Source organism: Penicillium robsamsonii (assembly GCF_028829455.1).
Source record: "Penicillium robsamsonii strain IBT 29466 chromosome Unknown utg000005l_segment0_segment0, whole genome shotgun sequence".
NCBI lineage: Eukaryota > Fungi > Ascomycota > Eurotiomycetes > Eurotiales > Aspergillaceae > Penicillium > Penicillium robsamsonii.
In genome coordinates, this window is record NW_026643223.1 from 2088556 (window position 1) to 2107279 (window position 18724).

General features: G+C 50.2%; 6 protein-coding genes across 6 annotated transcripts; 3 read left to right on the top strand and 3 right to left on the bottom strand.

The window, feature by feature from the left end:
- Nucleotides 1–1004: 1004 nt before the first annotated feature.
- Nucleotides 1005–5592, bottom strand: N7447_008837 (CDR ABC transporter; the record flags this gene model as incomplete). Its single annotated transcript, XM_057233099.1, has 4 exons — nucleotides 1005–2451; nucleotides 2507–4839; nucleotides 4895–4953; nucleotides 5001–5592. 4 exons carry the CDS (start codon nucleotides 5590–5592, stop codon nucleotides 1005–1007), a joined length of 4431 nt encoding a protein of 1476 aa, XP_057082641.1.
- Nucleotides 5593–8207: 2615 nt separating this feature from the next.
- N7447_008838 (putative sulfate/molybdate transporter) lies at nucleotides 8208–9527 on the top strand (the record flags this gene model as incomplete). The annotated part of the gene is made up of 1 exon (XM_057233100.1): nucleotides 8208–9527. The coding sequence occupies one exon, from the start codon at nucleotides 8208–8210 to the stop codon at nucleotides 9525–9527; it is 1320 nt and encodes a 439-aa protein (XP_057082642.1).
- Nucleotides 9528–9661: 134 nt separating this feature from the next.
- On the bottom strand, nucleotides 9662–10312 carry N7447_008839 (uncharacterized protein; the record flags this gene model as incomplete). Its single annotated transcript, XM_057233101.1, has 1 exon — nucleotides 9662–10312. The coding sequence occupies one exon, from the start codon at nucleotides 10310–10312 to the stop codon at nucleotides 9662–9664; it is 651 nt and encodes a 216-aa protein (XP_057082643.1).
- Nucleotides 10313–10859: 547 nt separating this feature from the next.
- On the top strand, nucleotides 10860–11792 carry N7447_008840 (phytanoyl-CoA dioxygenase family protein; the record flags this gene model as incomplete). Its single annotated transcript, XM_057233102.1, has 1 exon — nucleotides 10860–11792. The coding sequence occupies one exon, from the start codon at nucleotides 10860–10862 to the stop codon at nucleotides 11790–11792; it is 933 nt and encodes a 310-aa protein (XP_057082644.1).
- Nucleotides 11793–11954: 162 nt separating this feature from the next.
- Nucleotides 11955–13583, bottom strand: N7447_008841 (snoRNA-binding rRNA-processing protein UTP15; the record flags this gene model as incomplete). Its single annotated transcript, XM_057233103.1, has 1 exon — nucleotides 11955–13583. The coding sequence occupies one exon, from the start codon at nucleotides 13581–13583 to the stop codon at nucleotides 11955–11957; it is 1629 nt and encodes a 542-aa protein (XP_057082645.1).
- Nucleotides 13584–15204: 1621 nt separating this feature from the next.
- On the top strand, nucleotides 15205–18252 carry N7447_008842 (uncharacterized protein; the record flags this gene model as incomplete). Its single annotated transcript, XM_057233104.1, has 4 exons — nucleotides 15205–15422; nucleotides 15471–15775; nucleotides 15834–16063; nucleotides 16588–18252. 4 exons carry the CDS (start codon nucleotides 15205–15207, stop codon nucleotides 18250–18252), a joined length of 2418 nt encoding a protein of 805 aa, XP_057082646.1.
- Nucleotides 18253–18724: the final 472 nt, after the last annotated feature.

The window sequence follows — 18724 nt, forward strand, 5'->3', positions numbered from 1 at the left end:
CACCAGAAGATCAGATTCCTTATATCCGTTGCTTAAGCGAACGCCGAGGCTTGAGAAGACGAACGCCCACTGTGTCCGAGAAAAGAGTCCTGGTGTGCTTCATACATCTGATGTGCTCAAACGGTCGCCCGTGCAGCATCCCCCTACTTCTCTCACCACCAGCAGAAGTTCCTCCTCTTTATGTATCCTCACTGGCATCTTGAACCGTGGGCAGCCCGCTGCCCGTCCCCCTTCAGTGCCGCTCGTCGCAGGTGAGTCTGCTGTTGAATGCCCCCATCGATTATGCTCCCCCATCATTCTAGGTGAGTCTGGCGAAGCCCATATAACGTAAAATTTGTTTGGAGAGAGAGAAAGAGGGAAGGAAGAGAAGTAAGAGAAGGTATTTATATGCTGGGGAAAACCACGACTTCTGAATTGGGGAGGCACCTCGACACCTTTGAAACGCCATACGAACTAGAGGCATATTGAATCTCACCTAAATTCCCTGTCATGCTTATTTTAACCACTGTTGATAATAGTAAGTATCATGATTTTCATCTGAGCTATATAGCTTGCTAGTCCATGGCTCTATCTGACCAAGTGCATTCCCCGACGCTCAAAGTGCGGGTGCGACAGGGTTTAGGGGTTCGGCTTGGTGATGGGATTGTTTATATTGGTTGGGATGGGCATCGATGGTGATTCTCGGTATGGGAAAACTTGGTCGCAGGATAGGTAGCTTCAAGTTTACGGTAGGTATTTGTATGGAGTAACTTTGAAATATGTACCATGATATGGTTGCTAGTCTATAGGATATATATGGTCGATGCATTAAAAACAATATGTTCTCTGTGCAGCGCAGCGCACAAGACCCGAAGGAACAAATATAAGACAGATGAACAGCGAGGTTAGTGAGTAGTCCAAAGGGCATAGGAGAAAGGACAAAGGAACCAAAGGGGCAAAAAAAAATAGAGAAGGAAATGTAGACAAAGAATGACAAATATTAACAATGAGGGCAATGACAGAATTCATTTGCCACTCTTCGACTTCTTTCCAGGGATGAGTTTCTTCATCGATAGCTTGAAATCGGCACTGCTCCAGCGCTTCACGCGGATAAGGTAGTACATGAGAGTAGCCATGAAAACATTGAAAATGATGAAAGCCCACATGATACCGAAGTTGCGCCACCTATCGCCATATTCGATACCGGCTGTGGACAGGTACTGATCCGCGACGCGGAGAGAGCAGTAACTGCAATCACTCGTAGCCTCGGGATTGAGCAGCTGACCACCAGCGGCCTGGGCATACTTCATGAGGTACTGTCCGCAAGTCTGACCAGAGGGCGGGTTGAAGATGGCTAGTTCGGAGGCAGAGCATATCACCTTGCGATCGTGAAGCTGCGCACCTGCCATGCCACCGACCCAGTACGTGAATGGGGAGACACGGTACATGAAAATCCAGAAGCCAGGAAGGGCACTTGGGGGCTGCATCACACCACAGAATGTGAGAGACATCGCGAAGAGAAGAACGACTACCGCACTGGCAGTTTGTTCGTCAGGGAGACCAGCAATGACCATGTGGGTGAATGTGCTGGCGTAGATGAAGAAGACAATGCAGAACAGGATGACAATTCCCTGGGTCGCAGAGTCGGGAATTCCAACGACGGCATAGAAGTAGCAGGCGTAAGTCAATATACCCATGATGACCATGTAGGGGAGTTCGACAATGATGTTTGCGACGAGGAAAGCTTTCCAGGAGTAGGACTTGCTGGGGCGTTCACGTCCCTCGTAGAGCGATCGCTGGCTGACGAACACGGGCATGATCTGTTGCGCCAATGACGAGAAGATGGTGCAAATCATGAAGAGAGAGTAAATGACAGTCTGCATGCCTTGCAATGACGTTTTGGCGCCGAAGAAAGAGAAACCAATGAATAGGCCGGAGGCAATTCCAAGTCCCCATTTCGCCAGAACGTAAGATGGCATGCGCCAGTATTGTTGGAACACGCGGTATGTGACCTGTTTCATCTGGAACCAGAACGGCATAGCGAATTCAGAGTAACTCCGCGAGGAATTATCATCGTCGGCGGGGGGGTTGTTTTCCTTTTCTTTGTGAATTCGATCGATCTCAGTCTGGACCTGCTTGCTTTCGTTGCTTTGCTTCCAAACGTCGAACCAGTCCTGGCCCTTGTTATTCTGGCCAGCGTTGACGATGCCCAGCATGTATTCAGCTGGGTTCTCGCTATCTGCACACTGACGCGCACCGTTGGATTCGAAATACTCGAGCATTGTGCTAGAGTTGTCTCCGACCGGACCAAAGTACACAGTCTTACCACCCCGGGCAAGGAATAATAGCTGATCGAATTGTTGGAAGAGCATGGCACTGGGTTGATGGATTGTGCAAAGAACTGCTTGACCGTGCTCGGCAAGCTTGCGAAGGAATGAACAAATAGCCCAAGAGCTCTGAGAGTCGAGACCACTAAGACATAGTTAGTATTTGAAAGGCACGAATATCTTTTACATAGGGTACTCACCTGGTAGGCTCATCCAAAAAGAGCAGTAGCTTGGGTTTCGCGGCCAATTCGACACCGATAGTCAACAGCTTGCGCTGCTCGACATTCAGACCCTCACCGGGGACACCAACAATGGCTTCGGCAAACTCCTCCATATTCAGCATTCTGATCACATCCTCAACATAGGCGTTCTTCTCCTTAACCGAGACGGAGGCTGGCTGACGCAACATAGCACTGAATCGCAGAGACTCACGCACAGTAGCAGTATCGAGGTGAAGATCCTGCTGCTGAACATAGCCTGTCTTTCGCTGGAAACTCTGGTCCAGTTCACGACCATTGACAAACATATCACCAGTGATAACACCCATCGATGTGCGGTGTGCCAATACATCAAGCAAAGTCGTCTTACCAGCACCACTGACACCCATAAGTGCAGTCAGAGTTCCAGGCTTGACCCATCCGGAAACATGATCCAACAGACGACGTGGCTCGCCCTTAATCTCGATATCATAGGACACATCGCGCCAAGTGAATGTATCGGTTTGAGGCTGGATGGCACCCATTCCCTCGTCGTCTGTACCCGCAGCAGGCTGAGCTGAAGATGGCTCGCTGCTTTCGACATCGGCTCCTGACTTGTGGTCCTGGTGGAGACTGGCAGGTTCATGACCACGACGGAAGACTAGAGCTTCGGCGGTGCTTGTAGTAGCGGAGTTCACCTCGGTTGCGACAAAGTAAATGCACATAAACCCGACCAAGAAGGCCATGAGGATACCAAAGTTGCGCCAGACATGGCTGTAGGTGTAGCTGTAGGTCAGTTCAATATACCGGTCACCGTTAACTGTTCTAGAGCCTGGCTCCGAACCAGCGACAGCGCAACTGAATGCTTTGCCTGACAGGTCGGCGTAGGCGGGAACGAAGGATGAGCAAGGGAACTCGCGGCCATGGAACTCGTTGGCAACCAAAATCTCGAAGGCATAATAGATCGGATTGAGGTAATGAAGCCATTCGAACCATGGATGCATAGACGGAACAGGTAGGACAAAGCCAGTGTAGACAACGAGGATCAAGATCATGACACCTGCTAGACCCATTGCCTGTGATATAGTTTTGGTGACAGCGGCCAATGTCCGGAAGACTGCACTCATGACAAACGTGATTACAAAAGTGATGAGGAAGTAGAGGAAGAAGTTGGATGCTGATCGTCTCAGACCGGCCAGGAAGTATAGGATGATATTGAACACGACAGCCAATGCAAACTTCACTGGTATATCACTGAGCACGCCAGCAATGGCTTCTGTGAAGGGGTGATAAAAGGCAAAGGAAGCATGTTTTTCGACAATTGGACGTTGAGAGTAGAGACTGTTGATTTCGGACATTGCTGTGAGGGCATTGAGAAGAACGGCAAAGAACAAAGTGGCACCTTTCGACGTAAAGCCTGCAGTTGCATCCGGAGTCCCGTAGAAGACTGATCCGATGATCAGAGCCATGATAATATTAGTGACCACCACAGAGATGGTTGAGGCAGCATCATTCCAGAGTCGTTGATAGGCGCGAACGGTGTTGAGTTTGATTTGCATAGGAATACTGATCATGTATGGAGACTTGGGCCGAGTGTGTTTGGCCTGGGCGCTACGCTTCCGTTCCTGGAATTCAGCGAGGGCTGTTGCATCATCTCCAATGGGATTTTGCCCTTCATATTCAGCAATTTCATTCAACAATTGCTTGTATTCAGGTGACTGGAGCCATGCAGTCTCGAATTCCTTAGGCGTACGAGGGACACGGTTTTCCATGCCGGGCTTGGCTCGACGCTCCTGAGGATTCGAGATTGAAGTGAGAAAATCTCCAGTGGTCTGTCGAGCCGGGCAATCCCAGCCTTGGTTTTCGAAATAGGACTTGGCCGCAGCAGCAGGTCCAAAGAAGACCTGGTGGCCTTCGTAAAGTACAATCACCTTGTCAAATACATCGTAGATGCTTTGACTTGCCTGATAAGCAGCGACCGCATGACACGAGCCAGTGATATCAGAGGATAGTCGCAAAGCCTGGACAAACTTCAATGCTGTGGCAGAATCCAATCCTCGAGTAGAGTTGTCCCAGGCAGCGATTGGAGCATGGGATAGGGCCATCTCTGCAATACTGACACGCTTTCGCTCACCACCCGACACACCACGGATGAAATCGTCTCCAACGCGAGTGTTATATGTGTGGCTCAGTCCAAAGACAGCCATGACGATCTGAGCCATGTATTTGGCAAATTCTGCGCGTGACATGCCCTGGAACCGATGGGCGGGAGTTCGCGTTGCAGCTGCAAACTCCAGAGTTTGGCCGACGGTCAGATGAGGGAAGTGTCTATCAACCTGTGCAATTCAAAAATTAGCAGAGTGTCATTGATGTCGATGTTGGGACCCGTACCTCTTGGTTGTATACTAGTTCGCCCTTGAACTCTTTCATCATGCGAGATTGGGGAACTCCTAGTGATTGTTAGCTCTATTGTAGAATGCTAGAGCTTGAATCTTACCATTGTAATGAATGGTACTCTCCTTGGCCATATCCAAACCGTGCAGCTCTCCAGTCATGGACTTCAGAAGTGTACTACAACCGGCACCTGGTCGACCAAGCACAAGCAACAGCTCACCACTTTTCAAGAGGCCGTTGAAATCCTTGAGGATTCGCCTTGGAGGAGAACGTGATTCACGAATGATTTGGGGCACCCGAACGAGGGCAGTTAGGCTCGATGTGACTGTATTTTGGAACTGCAGCGCAGCGCCCGATCCGTATACATTAAGTTGCTTGAAAATGATGTCCGATGAGTGTCCCGCGTGGCCATCCCGGCTGATATCGGTGAAAGCTAGTTTAAGCCATTTTTGCAAGTCGAACTTTCCAGACTGGGGATCGAGAGATGGATCTTGTTCAGCGAGGGCTGTTAGATTTGTTCCGGAAATCGATTGTTGGCGTGACCGTTGAGTAGCTATTTTGGTAAGGGTCTCAACATCGTCTTGGTCGATGAGTGACATAGGCGAGTCATCAAGCGTTGATGCATCTCCGGTATGAGGTGGAGTTGGTTCAAGCATCTCTTTTAGCTCGATCGAGCTATCTGATGCCGAAGCCATGCTGAAATATCAATGGTGAACACAGGGATATGATTAACCAAAACAAATTATGAAAAGGGAGGAATCTGATATTTAAAGAGTCGGGCCAGTGGCCATTTCCGGCCGTTGTGGATGACATCTTCCATTATAATGGAACTGTGGGTCAAGTCGGAGGTCGGAGTAATCGAAAAAAAAAATAACAATACTAGTTAATAAAGACCTTGCGAGAATCCTCGTGCTATGATTCGGTAGATCTGTAGATCAAGGACTTGTTTGAACCAAGGGAGCCTGATCATTCTGCATAAAACCCACAAAACCAATCAATTTCCAAAGTTCCTAGGCTTATGCTCAGTCAGCGGAATTTCTAGTATCCCGAAAACGGGAATTGAAGGTCCCGAGCCATGTGCTGAACCGGTCCCGTATCTTCTCTCTACCCGACCGGCATAGTGGACCTTTTTTTTACATAGAATCGGCTTATAGTCTCGCCGAGCCTGCATTCTTTGAATTATGAAAAATGGACCTGTGGGGGAGTCGCCACACTTTCTTTTGTCCTATCGGGATCTCATAATTCCCATCCCCGGGGTCATTATGAAGCACGGAACGGCTAGAACGCATCCCGACGTGCCGGATCTCCATCTGGTGGCTTTGTTGTTCGTTTATCTTTAGTGCTGTGGGGCGCAGATTTACTTTTTTAGCCCTTATTCCTATTTCTTAGGTTTCTCCTAAATGGCTTTATAGATTGATCTCGCCGTCTACGGTCCATGGATAATAAACGGTCTAGGCCACTAGCTAAATATCTGACTATTTAGCCGCTAATTTTATAATGCCCATTACAGTCAAACCTTAAGATTGAAGGATCGTCGAGCAAATACATACCTTACAAGACCCAAAGTCAACTGGTTCCAAGATCTTTTAATAAGGTACCCTAAAAATCTTCCAGAGATTACGATGTCACATGCTATCACATGCCATCACATGCTGAGTGGGGCTTGCTATGTTTACTTATTTATCCCCCCACGTCTTCCCAATTCCGGTATCTTGTATCTTGAATAGCACCCGTGGACTTTTTGTTTAAAGACCTGGTTCATAACAGGAGAGATCATAGGTTATGCAAAAAGCAAAGCACAAAATGAGATGAAAATGCTAGTAAATAGTGTTCATGCTTTATGCAAAAGTCATTCCTTCTATATCACTCTGAGTATTAAACTCGGGCGAGACAGCAAGCTGAAAGTTGCAAAACACCACAACAACCTGCGGACAACCAGTTGCTGAAGAGCTCATTAGGGTTGAGGGAGGTAGTTGGATTTGCCAGCCAAGGCAACTTCGCAATATCCAAACAAAGCGTCGATATCGTAATTCGAGAGGCCTTCTGTTAGCAAGGATGCAAGAAGAAAAGCTTGGATTCAGGGGAGCTGCTAGTGAAGGAAGACTTGATGAGAATGAGGATGGTGGTAAGGATGGTGGTGAATGATATGGATGGGGATTGGATGCAATGTATCGAAGATGGAATAAAAGGTTGCTGCTTTGTTTGAGACAGCTGGTGAAAGCCGTTGTTGACTGGGTCGCTTTATGATGCCACGCCCAGTTGTTGATTTGCCCGCGGCAAATTGCAGTGAGTAGCATTTAAACTACCGGCCCGAGTACTTTCACTATAGGCTCTCATGGTGGACGGCTGTCATGACAATAGCGGAAGGTTATCAAGGCCGTGATAGGTGGTTCACATGGTGGAAGGTTGTCATAGTGGATGGTCAAAGTCATTATCAAGTAGCAGTAGATGTCCAGAAACCCCGAGAAATGTGAAGGAGGAAAGAAGATGAAAGGAAATAAGTTCAGAGGTATCTATGCCCCGCCAGCGGCTTAATGAATTGGAGATACTTAGGTAGGTGACGCACTTCCTAAATGGGAAGGTAGGGCAAGCCTGCAAATATATAAGTACATCGGGGTATGATATCGCATTCCTTATTGGGATGTTCTACCAAACCTTCTATATCTTCACGGGCATTCGGCTCATTTGTCTTTATCCTTCTGTCAAACCTTCTGATAGGTGACAGCCGAAGTTGCACTCATGATAGCTACTGTGGTGATTTTTGGGCAGGTCTAAAGATATTATGCTGCTAATGAATGAAGATGAGGATTCTATATGTCACATCAACTTCCTTGTCCGCACTTCAAGACCGGCGTGACTATTACGAGGCAGGCTGTTTAGATATTTCAATGGAGACAACTTATTCTCCGTTCGGTACAAGTGTTTTTTGCAAAGAAACTTTTTCCTATTCTCAAAATCAGTCCCCATTCTTTACAAAGTACACATTTACCATGTGGAGTATTTTTTACCATTGAGAGATAGAAATTTAGCCCTAGTGCTACGCGATAATATTTCCAGTGCGAAGTTGAGGCATCGAGTCATAGAAAGAGCACAACAGTCTGTTTTGCGATGCTTTCAGACAGGGATGCTGTAAATAATTCAAGATTTGACAAACACATCTAAATTAAGTGACATGGGTATTTAAATTGCAAGGTTGAAACAGGATTCTCGACGTATACGACATCAGCGGGGCGGATCGCCCAGGCTCCGATCCGATGAAAGGAAGCGCCCCTTCTAGGGCTCTCTTCCTCTTCCCAAGAATTATCCCAACATGGCCATCCAGTCATTGCGCGAAATAAACGCACATAATCTACGCACCTTCAAGCGCCACTATGTCTCCGAGATCTCAGGCTCGTTTGGCGATCTAGGCACGTTCCTGCCTATCGCGATTGCGCTAGCTGTCAACGGCACCGTCTCCCTTGCCAGCACGTTGATCTTCTCGGGGATTTTCAATATTCTAACGGGTGTGTTCTTCGGTATTCCGCTGCCAGTTCAGCCGATGAAGGCCATCGCCGCAGTGGCCATCGCGCGTAGTTTCTCAAATGGCACGATCGCTGCGGCGGGGATCTTCGTCGGCGCCTGTATCCTTGTCTTCAGCTTGACTGGAATCTTGCACTGGTTCACCAGTGTAATTCCAATTCCAGTTATCAAGGGTATCCAAGTTGGGGCGGGATTATCCTTGATCATCGCAGCCTGTAGCACCATGCTCCATCCCTTGGGCTGGATCAGCCCGTCCTGGGCCGATAACCGCATCTGGGCAGTTGCCGCATTTTCTGTGCTTCTGCTCACCAATATTTATCGCCGAGTACCCTATGCTATCGGTGTATTAGCGCTGGGTCTGCTCTTTGCTATCATTCTGACTGCACTGGCGGGGCATATGCCCAGTTTCGAGGTGTGGCATCCTTTCGCTCTGGTTCCGACCCCGCTTCAATGGCGCGTCGGTGCTGTGGATGCTGGTATTGGTCAAATTCCTCTTACCACCCTCAACTCCATCGTGGCGGTTGTCCACTTGGCGCATGATCTGCTCCCGAAGGTACACACTCCATCTATTACCCACATCGGGCTGAGTGTGGCCGGCATGAACTTAATTGGTTGCTGGTTCGGTGCTATGCCTGTCTGCCATGGATCTGGTGGTCTTGCAGCGCAATATCGGTTCGGAGCTCGCTCAGGAGCAAGTGTGATCTTCCTCGGCCTGTTGAAACTGCTTATCGGCCTTCTCTTCGGAGAGACCTTGGTTGACCTTCTGAAGCGGTTCCCTATCGCCTTGCTCGGTGTGATGGTTATTGCAGCTGGCGCGGAGCTGCTTAGCGTGGGCGAGAGCCTCAACACCACTGGTGCCCAGGACCTCAGCGAGGCCGGTACTGGCCTTTTGTCAAACACGGGGCAGCATATTGGCCCTGTTCTCACGGATGAAGAACGCAGTCGCCGCTGGACTGTCATGATGGTCACTGTGGGATTGCTGGTAGGGTTCAAGAATGACGCGGTCGGATTTATTGCTGGTATGCTGTGCCACTGGTCCTACGAGATCCCGGAGTGGTGGGAGAAGGCGCGTAACCGCTGGTCAGAGGGACGTTTACGTCTACGTGACTAGACCTACGTATATTGGGGCGGAAAGTTTGGATTTAATCTCTCGATATCCTTCACGACATATGCATGAAGAACTCATCATTTTTGATTTTATATATAGCAAGAAGCAAAGTGCAACTACTTGCCAATCCACTCACCCTAAAATACATTCTTAACATCCACGTCACTCTCTCTCCGCAGCCTGTTGCCTGTACTAGGATTTTCATACGCGCGGTTCTCCCTCGCCGAAGACGAGAGGCCATCCGCAGCAAAATCCACATCCCGTCCGAGCCTACGACCACCGGCATCCTTCATATCCTTGTGACGCCTAGTAACTCCACCGATATCATACTCAGGTTGGTCGTTATAAGTGCCGGTCACGGGGTCATAAACCCTAGACCCCAGCGGTGAAGAAGCCAAATTAAACGAATCGTCCTCCCCGTCCCCATCCAAGAGCTGAGCCGCCGCACCCCCAATATCAGCAAGGACATTGGGCGTGGAACTTTGGGGTGGGGAATTTTGGGAACATGAAACATCATCCTCTAGGTCGGTGATGCGTCGTACTCCACCTGCAGATGTACCACCTACCGGTCCAGGTAAAGCCAGCTGTTCCTGCCCTGTGTTGTCGTAGTGCCGTTCTTCAACGATTGCTGGTTGGCCTAAGTCTTGCTGGGCGGTACGTACGATTGTTGTACCGTCGGGTTTGGTGTATGAAGTTGTTGAATACCGGTGTCCGGTTGTAGTCTTGCCGTCGTTGCCGTTTATTGTGGAACTGTAATAGTACGAGGAGCTTGTGAAAGAGTCGGACATCGTGGTGAATGGTCGCGCTCGGTGGGATGTGGGAGAGGAAAATGTTGATCTGGTCCACTTGGGGTGATTTGTAGTTGAGTTTATTTAGTAGGGTGAATGGAAGATTGATACTAAACCTTGCGAGGCTTCTTTAATGTTTGTCTCTGCTTGTGGAAGCGTCTTTGTGTGAACTGTTTGGCATCGGTGTACAAGTTGTCTTGTTGTTTTTGAAGTTCAACCTGCTCAATTTCGATATGTTTATATACTTCGTCCCTCTTGTCTTGTGGCAAGCTTTACTTGCCGCTTGCATCATTGCCTCCTGTGGCAACTAAGCTCTATGGAAGAGGCAAAGACCCATCGGTGTGGCCAAGGGGTTTGGAGATACCCCACGAGAACTGATCCGGGGAAACAGAGCATGTATTGAACGTGTAGGTGTTGTCCATAGATGCTGCGTGCACGGACGATGGCTAGATAAGGCACTGGACGTATCGAAACCGCTTATCATCTGTACCTGTCCCCGCTTTTTAACAAACCAACTCATCTCCAACCCTGGAGAATAAAGCACCTAATGGCTGGACTCACCGAAGCTCAAGTCGCCTCCTTCAAGGAGAACGGGTACCTCGTCCTCCCCGACTATCTCACCCCAACCGAGGTCACCGCTCTCCTCGCCGAAACAAACAAACTCCTCGAGGAGTTCCCACTAGAATCCCACCCCCTCACCCAGTTCACAACGGGCGACGAAACCGCCGACCATGTAGGTGACGACTACTTTCTGAACTCAGGCGACAAGATTCGCTTCTTTTTCGAGCCAGATGCGTTCAGCACCGAGCCTGATCCCCTGACCGGCCGAGCCGCTCTACTGAAGCCCAAGAATCGCGCCGTCAACAAGATTGGTCATTCGCTGCATACCTTGTCGCCACCTTTCAAGGCCATATCACTGAACGAGCGGAACGCTACCGTCGCACAGTCCCTGGGCTTTTCTAATCCCCGCGTGCTGCAGAGTATGGTTATCTGCAAGCAGCCTTCGATTGGTGGAGCTGTGCCATCCCATCGCGATTCGGAGTTTTTGTATACGAACCCACCTTCTGCTGTAGGCTGGTGGTATGCGCTGCAGGATGCGGGTCCGGCGAATGGGACGCTGGGTATGTACAAGGGGTCGCATACGGGGAGTAAAGGCGGCCATATCGCTAGGAGGTTTGTGAGGAAGGAGAATGGGACTGGGACGGAGTTCATTGAGAATCGGGGACCTTCCCTCCCCAAAGGAATGGAGGAGGAGAAGAGTTTGGAGACTACAGATGAAGATCTGGAGATCCTTGATATCAAGGCTGGATCGCTTGTGCTCATTCATGGGAATGTTTTGCACAAGAGCGAGAAGAATACCAGCCCGAATAGTCGGTATGCCTATACCTTCCATGTTATTGAGGGCGCAGAGGGATGGGAGTATGATGCGCGGAATTGGCTGCAGCCGCCTGCTGGTGGATTCTCAGAGTTGAATATTTAACACATGGTTAGAATACGAATAAATGATGTTACGGCCAGTGATGGTAAATAGTTCGACTTTTATTCTTTATGCAAATCCTGTACAAAAGATGGCCCGCCATATACACCGAGTGTGCGAATCCCAGACACCCCGAACTCCAAGTTGCGATTCCAGGCCGTCAGATCAGGTTGCCTTCAACATATCAAGCATTCCCTTTGTTTGCCACGCTTGTTGGGCCATCTCGACTTCGTCGCGCACCCGGCGGTGCAGACGTTCCACCATCTTGTCTACCTGTGCGGACTGGCCCAGGTTTCCAGAGTAGATATCGAGAAGGTTCATGGCGACCTCGACGCTGAGATCGACCAGGCGGGGTTCACGGATATTCTTGTGAATCCACTGCAGAACGGGCTGCAGGGTGACCTCATCGCGGTCCTTGAGCGAGGCGCGGAGGGCGGAGCGGTGACGCAGGGCCGTAAGCAGTGTAAGTTGTGCAGTCTTGTCGGCCGACGTGAGGACCTGGTCCAACGCAGCAGCGTAGCGTGCCTTACGGAGATCGTTCTCCCAAGGTTGCTCTCTCTTCCGCTTCTTCTGATCCTGGCCCTGAATGACAATCTCCACACCCTCTCCGATGAAATCGCGTCCCCGCAGACGCTTTTCCCAACCAGAACCACGGGTCTTCTTCTTCTTAGCGACTTCCCGGTCGTGCTCCTCCAATTTGCCCTCCAGCAGGGCTGCCATTTCCTTCCGGCGTTCCCGCTCCTTGATCTTCTGTTGGCCAGAGAGTCGGGTCTTGATAGACAGAAGACCTGACTGCATACCGACAGCAATGTGCTTATCCTCGTATTCGGTTCCGGAAGTAATCGCGCGTAGAGAGAGAATAGGTGACGGGTACTTGGATCCGGAGACGGGATTCCACCCTGTAGTCTCAAAGACCTTCATGTGTCCATCGAGTGCACCACTGAGCAATCGCTCACCATTAGAAGCCAGGGCAAGGGCAGTGACAGTCTTTTGATGGCTCTGTATCATGTGTAGCGGCTTACCAGCCACAATATCTAGCACCGCAATCTTGTTGTCGGCCGCGGCGAGAACTGTAGTTCCGGTGGGCATGGGCAGAATGGTCTCGATGGGCGCACCCATCTTGAACGTCATAGCGGCACGGTTTGCAACTCGAGGATCCCACAGTCGAACAGTACGATCGTAAGAGCCCGAAACCACCAGACCAGAAGAAGCCATGGAGCCAGGCATGAATGCACCGCTGCGCACGTAATCGGTGTGACCGACAAAGGTACGCGCACTAGTTTGCGAGGGCAAGTCCCACAGCCGCACCGTACGGTCATCACTGCCTGTAAGGACTACGGTAGGGTCGCTGGGAGAGAACTTGGTCACCCACACGGGTTGCTTGTGGTCCTTCCACGTCTTGAGGATGGCGCGCGACTTGACATCGAAAACTTGCACAGAACCGGTGTCGTCACCTGCCACCAAGACACGTCCGTCCGCACGAACATCAGTACCGCGTACGGTATCATCAAACCGTGTGAGTGTTCTCAGAAGTTTCCGTGTGCGAATCGAATAGATCTGGACTCGTGCGCCTGTTGTCACGGTGAAGACATCGGGCGGTTGTGTGAGAGATGGGAATGCCGCGGCAGAGGAAGGAACGGAAGGCTGAGTGATGAGGTTGACCGGTCCATTGGCCGGCGACGGGATCAGGAGCGGGTTTTTGAATGTCCGCCAGTATTGTTGCTCAGGCGTTAACTGCGTCGAGGGTAACGAGGCGAGCTTGACCTGCTGCAGAGGCAGGACGGGCGCCGCCATGGTTGCAGTGGTGAATAGACAGTAGTTGTTTAGGGGATATTAGTTGGATAGGTAACCCGGAATGAGCAATGGGTGGTAGAGTTAAGCCGACTAGAGTGCTATCGTGAAGTTCATGAAGACCATCTTTTTTCTGCCGATCAAAAAAGTTCGTTTCGCCCAATCGGGAATGGTGGCGGTAGCTGTTTCTGCCTGGGGCATCGAGTGCTGAATTTGGGCCTGAGGCACCAAAGCAAAACCCAAGGTCTTGGCACATCCACCCGTGATAGTCATGGCTTCATTCTTGACTTGTGTATCAAAAGTACTCCGTACCCCGTACAGGGCTATGCGACAGGCTGACAACATAGAGTGCCTAGACTGAATCCACATTCGATGGGTCCATAAGTAACAACGAAATATACAAGATAACTACCTCTAGGCTGGTACTTTCAGATACTCGGATTCGAGCCATTTGGAAGTTCTCTATCTCGGAATTCCACTACAAGCACCATACCCTGGGCCATTCAGCTTTTCTCGGCAGACAATTTGCATGATATTCCTAACTGATAGGCGACTTATCTCATTCACAGGCAATCTATCCTGTATGGAGTATCGATGCTTGCTTTTATATGTCAACTCCATCAATGTCGATCAACCTCAAGAGATCTTTCTCAAGTAAGCCTAATGTTTTTCATCAATTGACCCCCAAGACAAAACTGGAATTCGACGGATCTACGTTGTACTTTGTACATCGTAGGCTTCCACATTTTGACCATTTCGCAGTGTTAATTATAGTAACCTGCGGGGATTGCCCAGTGAACCCACCGAGGCAGTGAGGCAGGCAACATCGTTAATCGCGAAATTATCTGGAATCAGTAGGGGATGATGTGTGTAGAGCAGAATAAGACAGTCTCAGTAATATTGCCAATGTACGAGATGCAGTACCAAAAAAAGGTACTCAGAATACACAGGATCACTAGGCCTGTGAGTGGTCGCTATGGCAATTCGGCGGGGGGAAACGGAGATCCATCGTGGTGCAGCTCCCTAAAGGTGGGGGAGCCGCGAGCCGCGATGGCTTGACAGCTTATTGAAGCCCCAATGCAGCTGAAACTGGATTCACAAACACGAGTACGAAAGATAGGGGGATGACGACCTTGTCTAGACTGCCAGTGGTCGGCAGTTTATGCTTGTCCCACCAGGAATGCGCAAATCTCTGAATACGCGGTGGCTGGGGATCCGATTGAGCTGAGGGCGATCCACTACATGTGGAATACCTGACTGGAGTTAGATAACAAAGACTTGCAGGGGACTTGACGAGGACTTAGAGAAGACTTGAATAGCATGTAGTATATTGTAATATATAGTATATTAATACAATGAATATATAGGAGATCAGACTCTGGCAGTTTCCAAATTTCAGTTTACTCCGATGATGCAAGGTTCATGTATCCATGGTATGGTAAATCGACCCGTCCAGACACCGCCAGGGGTAAGAACCAATCAACATTCCAGATCTGATACAAAGCCCAGCCACCTCCAATACACCTATTCTAAGACTTCGTCTCTTATCTTTTTGCTTTTCTTCTTCCTCTCTCCCACTTGGCTCAATGGTAGTTTCTGTTTATATCCATACCTGGTGATCAATATGTCGAAGATCTCCAAGGTTAACCATGCGGCGGGCATCTTCGCTGACATCTCCGTCGATGGCCCCATTATCGGTACCTTGGTCGCTATCATCGACCGAGCCAAGAACCTACCCAACCGGAAGACTATGGGCAAGCAGAATCCCTATGCTGCAGCACGATTGGGCAAGGAAGCAAAGAAGACACAAACAGACTTGCGAGGAGGACAAACTCCCCGATGGTAAGCTGTCCCCCTAATAAATGTGTAAATGGAAGCTTACTTGCCTAGGGACTCGGAACTCCGATTTACCGTACATGAATCCCCCGATTACTTCAAGTTAAAGGTCTCCGTATTCAATGATGATAAGAAGACCGACATGATCGGCGAGACCTGGGTCGATTTACAAAGCTTGATCATTCCGGGTGGAAGTCAGAATGATCACTGGCACCCACTTCAATGGCGTGGGAAATATGCAGGAGAGATCCGAATCGAAATGACCTACTATGACACCAGAGAACAAGACGAGGTCCTGATTGGACGCCGACAAGAAGCCGCTGACCGAGTGCAAGGCAAAGTCCCCAGTACTCCAAGCAGTACGGGCCTGTCTGGTCCCCGGCAATTGAAAGATGTCAAGCGAAGACCCTTGCCCAGTGGCCCTGGAGGGGCCGTGGCAAGACCAGCTCCTCCAGAGCAATCTCACTCTGCGCCTCCAGTTCACCACCCGGTCCCATCGAGACCCGCCATTCCTGAACATTCAAACACCATATCTGGTGCCCCAGACACCGTCTCTCATGCCCCGAGACATTCAGAGCCTGCTTACGATGCATCGGCTTATCGCGCACCTTCTCCTGTTCCGCCTCCCTCTCGGGGCGGGTATGATGGTACTGATAACTACACTCAAGAATGGGATGTCCCAACTGTTGCTCCTCTCCGCAGACAAATCACCCATGAACTGCCCTCCAATGAAGTTGTTGAAACACCATACGACTCGCGTCTACTGCAACACCAGCAACAACAATACCAAGAGCAGCAGCAGCAACAACAGTTACAACAACAACAGCTACAACAACAACAGCTACAACAACAACAGCTACAACAACAACAGCTACAACAACAACAGCTACAACAACAAGAGCTACGACAACAACAGCTACGGCAACAAGAGCTACGACAACAAGAGCTACGGCAACAAGAGCTACGACAACAAGAGCTACGACAAGAAGAGCTGCGACAGGAAGAGCTGCGACAGGAAGAGCTGCGACAGGAAGAGCTACGACAAGAAGAGCTGCGACAGGAAGAGCTACGACAAGAAGAGCTCCGGCAAGAAGAACTACAGCAACAAGAGCTCCGGCAACAAGAGCTACAACAACTGCAGCAGCAGCAACAACTACAGCTGCAACAACAGCAGAAGCAACTGCGGAATCATCCCGAATATGACCAGCCAGCGTCGAGAAACTATCTCCTCGCCAGGCAAGATCAGTACGAGGCAGATCCCCACGAGGAAGCGCCATACCATTCCATACATCAAGATCTCTACGCTCGAATAGAGCAGCCGCGATACGATCTAGACCCTATGTCATATGGACCAACGCATGCACATGAGTTGCCAGCCTCGAACTCTATACCTTCCTCTCTAGGACCAGTGGATGACCCAAGGTACCATCCTCATAGAGTTCGACCTCTACAAATCACTGCTCGAGGTCATGATTACCACCCAGAGTATGCCGGAATGCAACCACGAGTAGAGGATGAAGATGATGGCGGGCCCCCACCTCCTCCACCAGTACACCGGTCACGAAGGGCGCATTCTCAGCTGTCCACCCCGAAAACATCGTCTCACCCCTATGCACCCTACACACCCCAATCTTCTCGATCCTCGGTCCCCCATCTGCCATCAACCATGTCCACCCCGTCCCACCGTGATCGCTATCAGGAGCCTTCTTCGGTGGGGAATCCCCAAGCCATGCCCGCAAGCCTCGTCGCAGGCTATGAACCGGAAGACTCGGCTGAGAGAGCAGCACTCGAACGATCAGCCCGCAGACCCAGCAACCAATGGGACGATGAGATTATGCTTTCCCAACCGCCTGCACCAGTCCCTGTATCAGCACCCGTCCAGTACGATACTCCTGTCTACCCTCTGCGAACATCCCCCCGACCGATTGAACAAAGACCCACTTCTAGCAGAGGTGGATCTGTGAGCCCTGATATGCGAGCTGTGACCCGGAAATCAGTCAGTCCGCGGCCCTCTTCTTCGGACGTCCGTGAGGGTTCTTCAATCCCTTTCTCTCCCGACTCCTACATTTCTCTAAATCCGAATGCGTCGCACCCCCCTAGCCGAGATCCTTCCCCGGCATACGACTCGCCTTCGCAAGCTAGAGATGCCGTGATACGTGGAAAGACCGAACCCCATCGAGACATGGATCACCCAATTATCGGGGATGACGGTCGTGAGATTGACCCCTCTGACCATCTTCCCACCGATACATGGGCGCCCGAACCAGAACGGAAGAACCGTAAGCCCGAGGTTATCATCCGCTTTAAACACTCGCCTCGCCCAACTTCTAGAGGCAACGACTCTCCTTCATCACGTAGCACAGGCCCTCCACGCGTCGGATTCAGAGCAGAGACCACTACCTATCCGTCGGATCGCCCAATCAAGTACACACCCACCCATGTGAACGTCAGTCCGGGGTCAATGGTTCGAACTCCACCTCGACCGGACTACGCACGTGAGCGCCCTAACAGCTATGTGCAACCTCGGGGTTACAGTACACCCACTTCGGTTGAACGGCCGCGCTCTTCTCGAGGCTCAGTCTCGCCATCTCCGGGGTCTCGTACGCCGCTGTATGACTATAGCCCAGGTCCCCCGATTCCAACCAAGGTGCCAATCACCGGAGGAAGCCCAGGCTACCCCGTCATGTCTGGCAATCCAAATGGAAACGTCCGCATGGATGCCTTGAGTCGAGAATTGAGTACGATCGACATTGGCTCTACGGCGTGCAGCCCTGGCCGGGGGGCCGTTCGAAAATACGTACCAAGACAACCGGCGTCGATTGGCTACGCTAGATAAACCGAATCCTTTTTTGAATGTATGGATGACTGATGCTGTTTTATTTTTGGTACTGGGGATATGCCCCCGGTTTTCTTCATTTTTTTTTGGTTTTCAGATTGCATTGCTCTTGATATCCGGCAAACATGGGATTATGGATTTGATTTACGGGGGATATAGTTTTTGATGTACGCATAACACGAATAACCAATGATACCTTAAAGTGACACTTTACTTCCTACTAGATGCTTCTGTAAACCTGAGACTATGTTTGACAAGTTCATTGATGTAGTCGTCCGGTGGTCTGAGAGTAGTCCTCAGCATTGCTTATATAGTGTTCCTGATAGCCCGCTTTCTCCAGTGAATTTCATTGCTACTCTGGCTGCCACAGCTGTCCTTCACACCATGTTGTCGGATATGAAGATATTACGCTCAGGTCGTGAGCCAGCCTCATTACTTTTACAGTCTTCTAGGATCCGGCGATGCTTCTTGA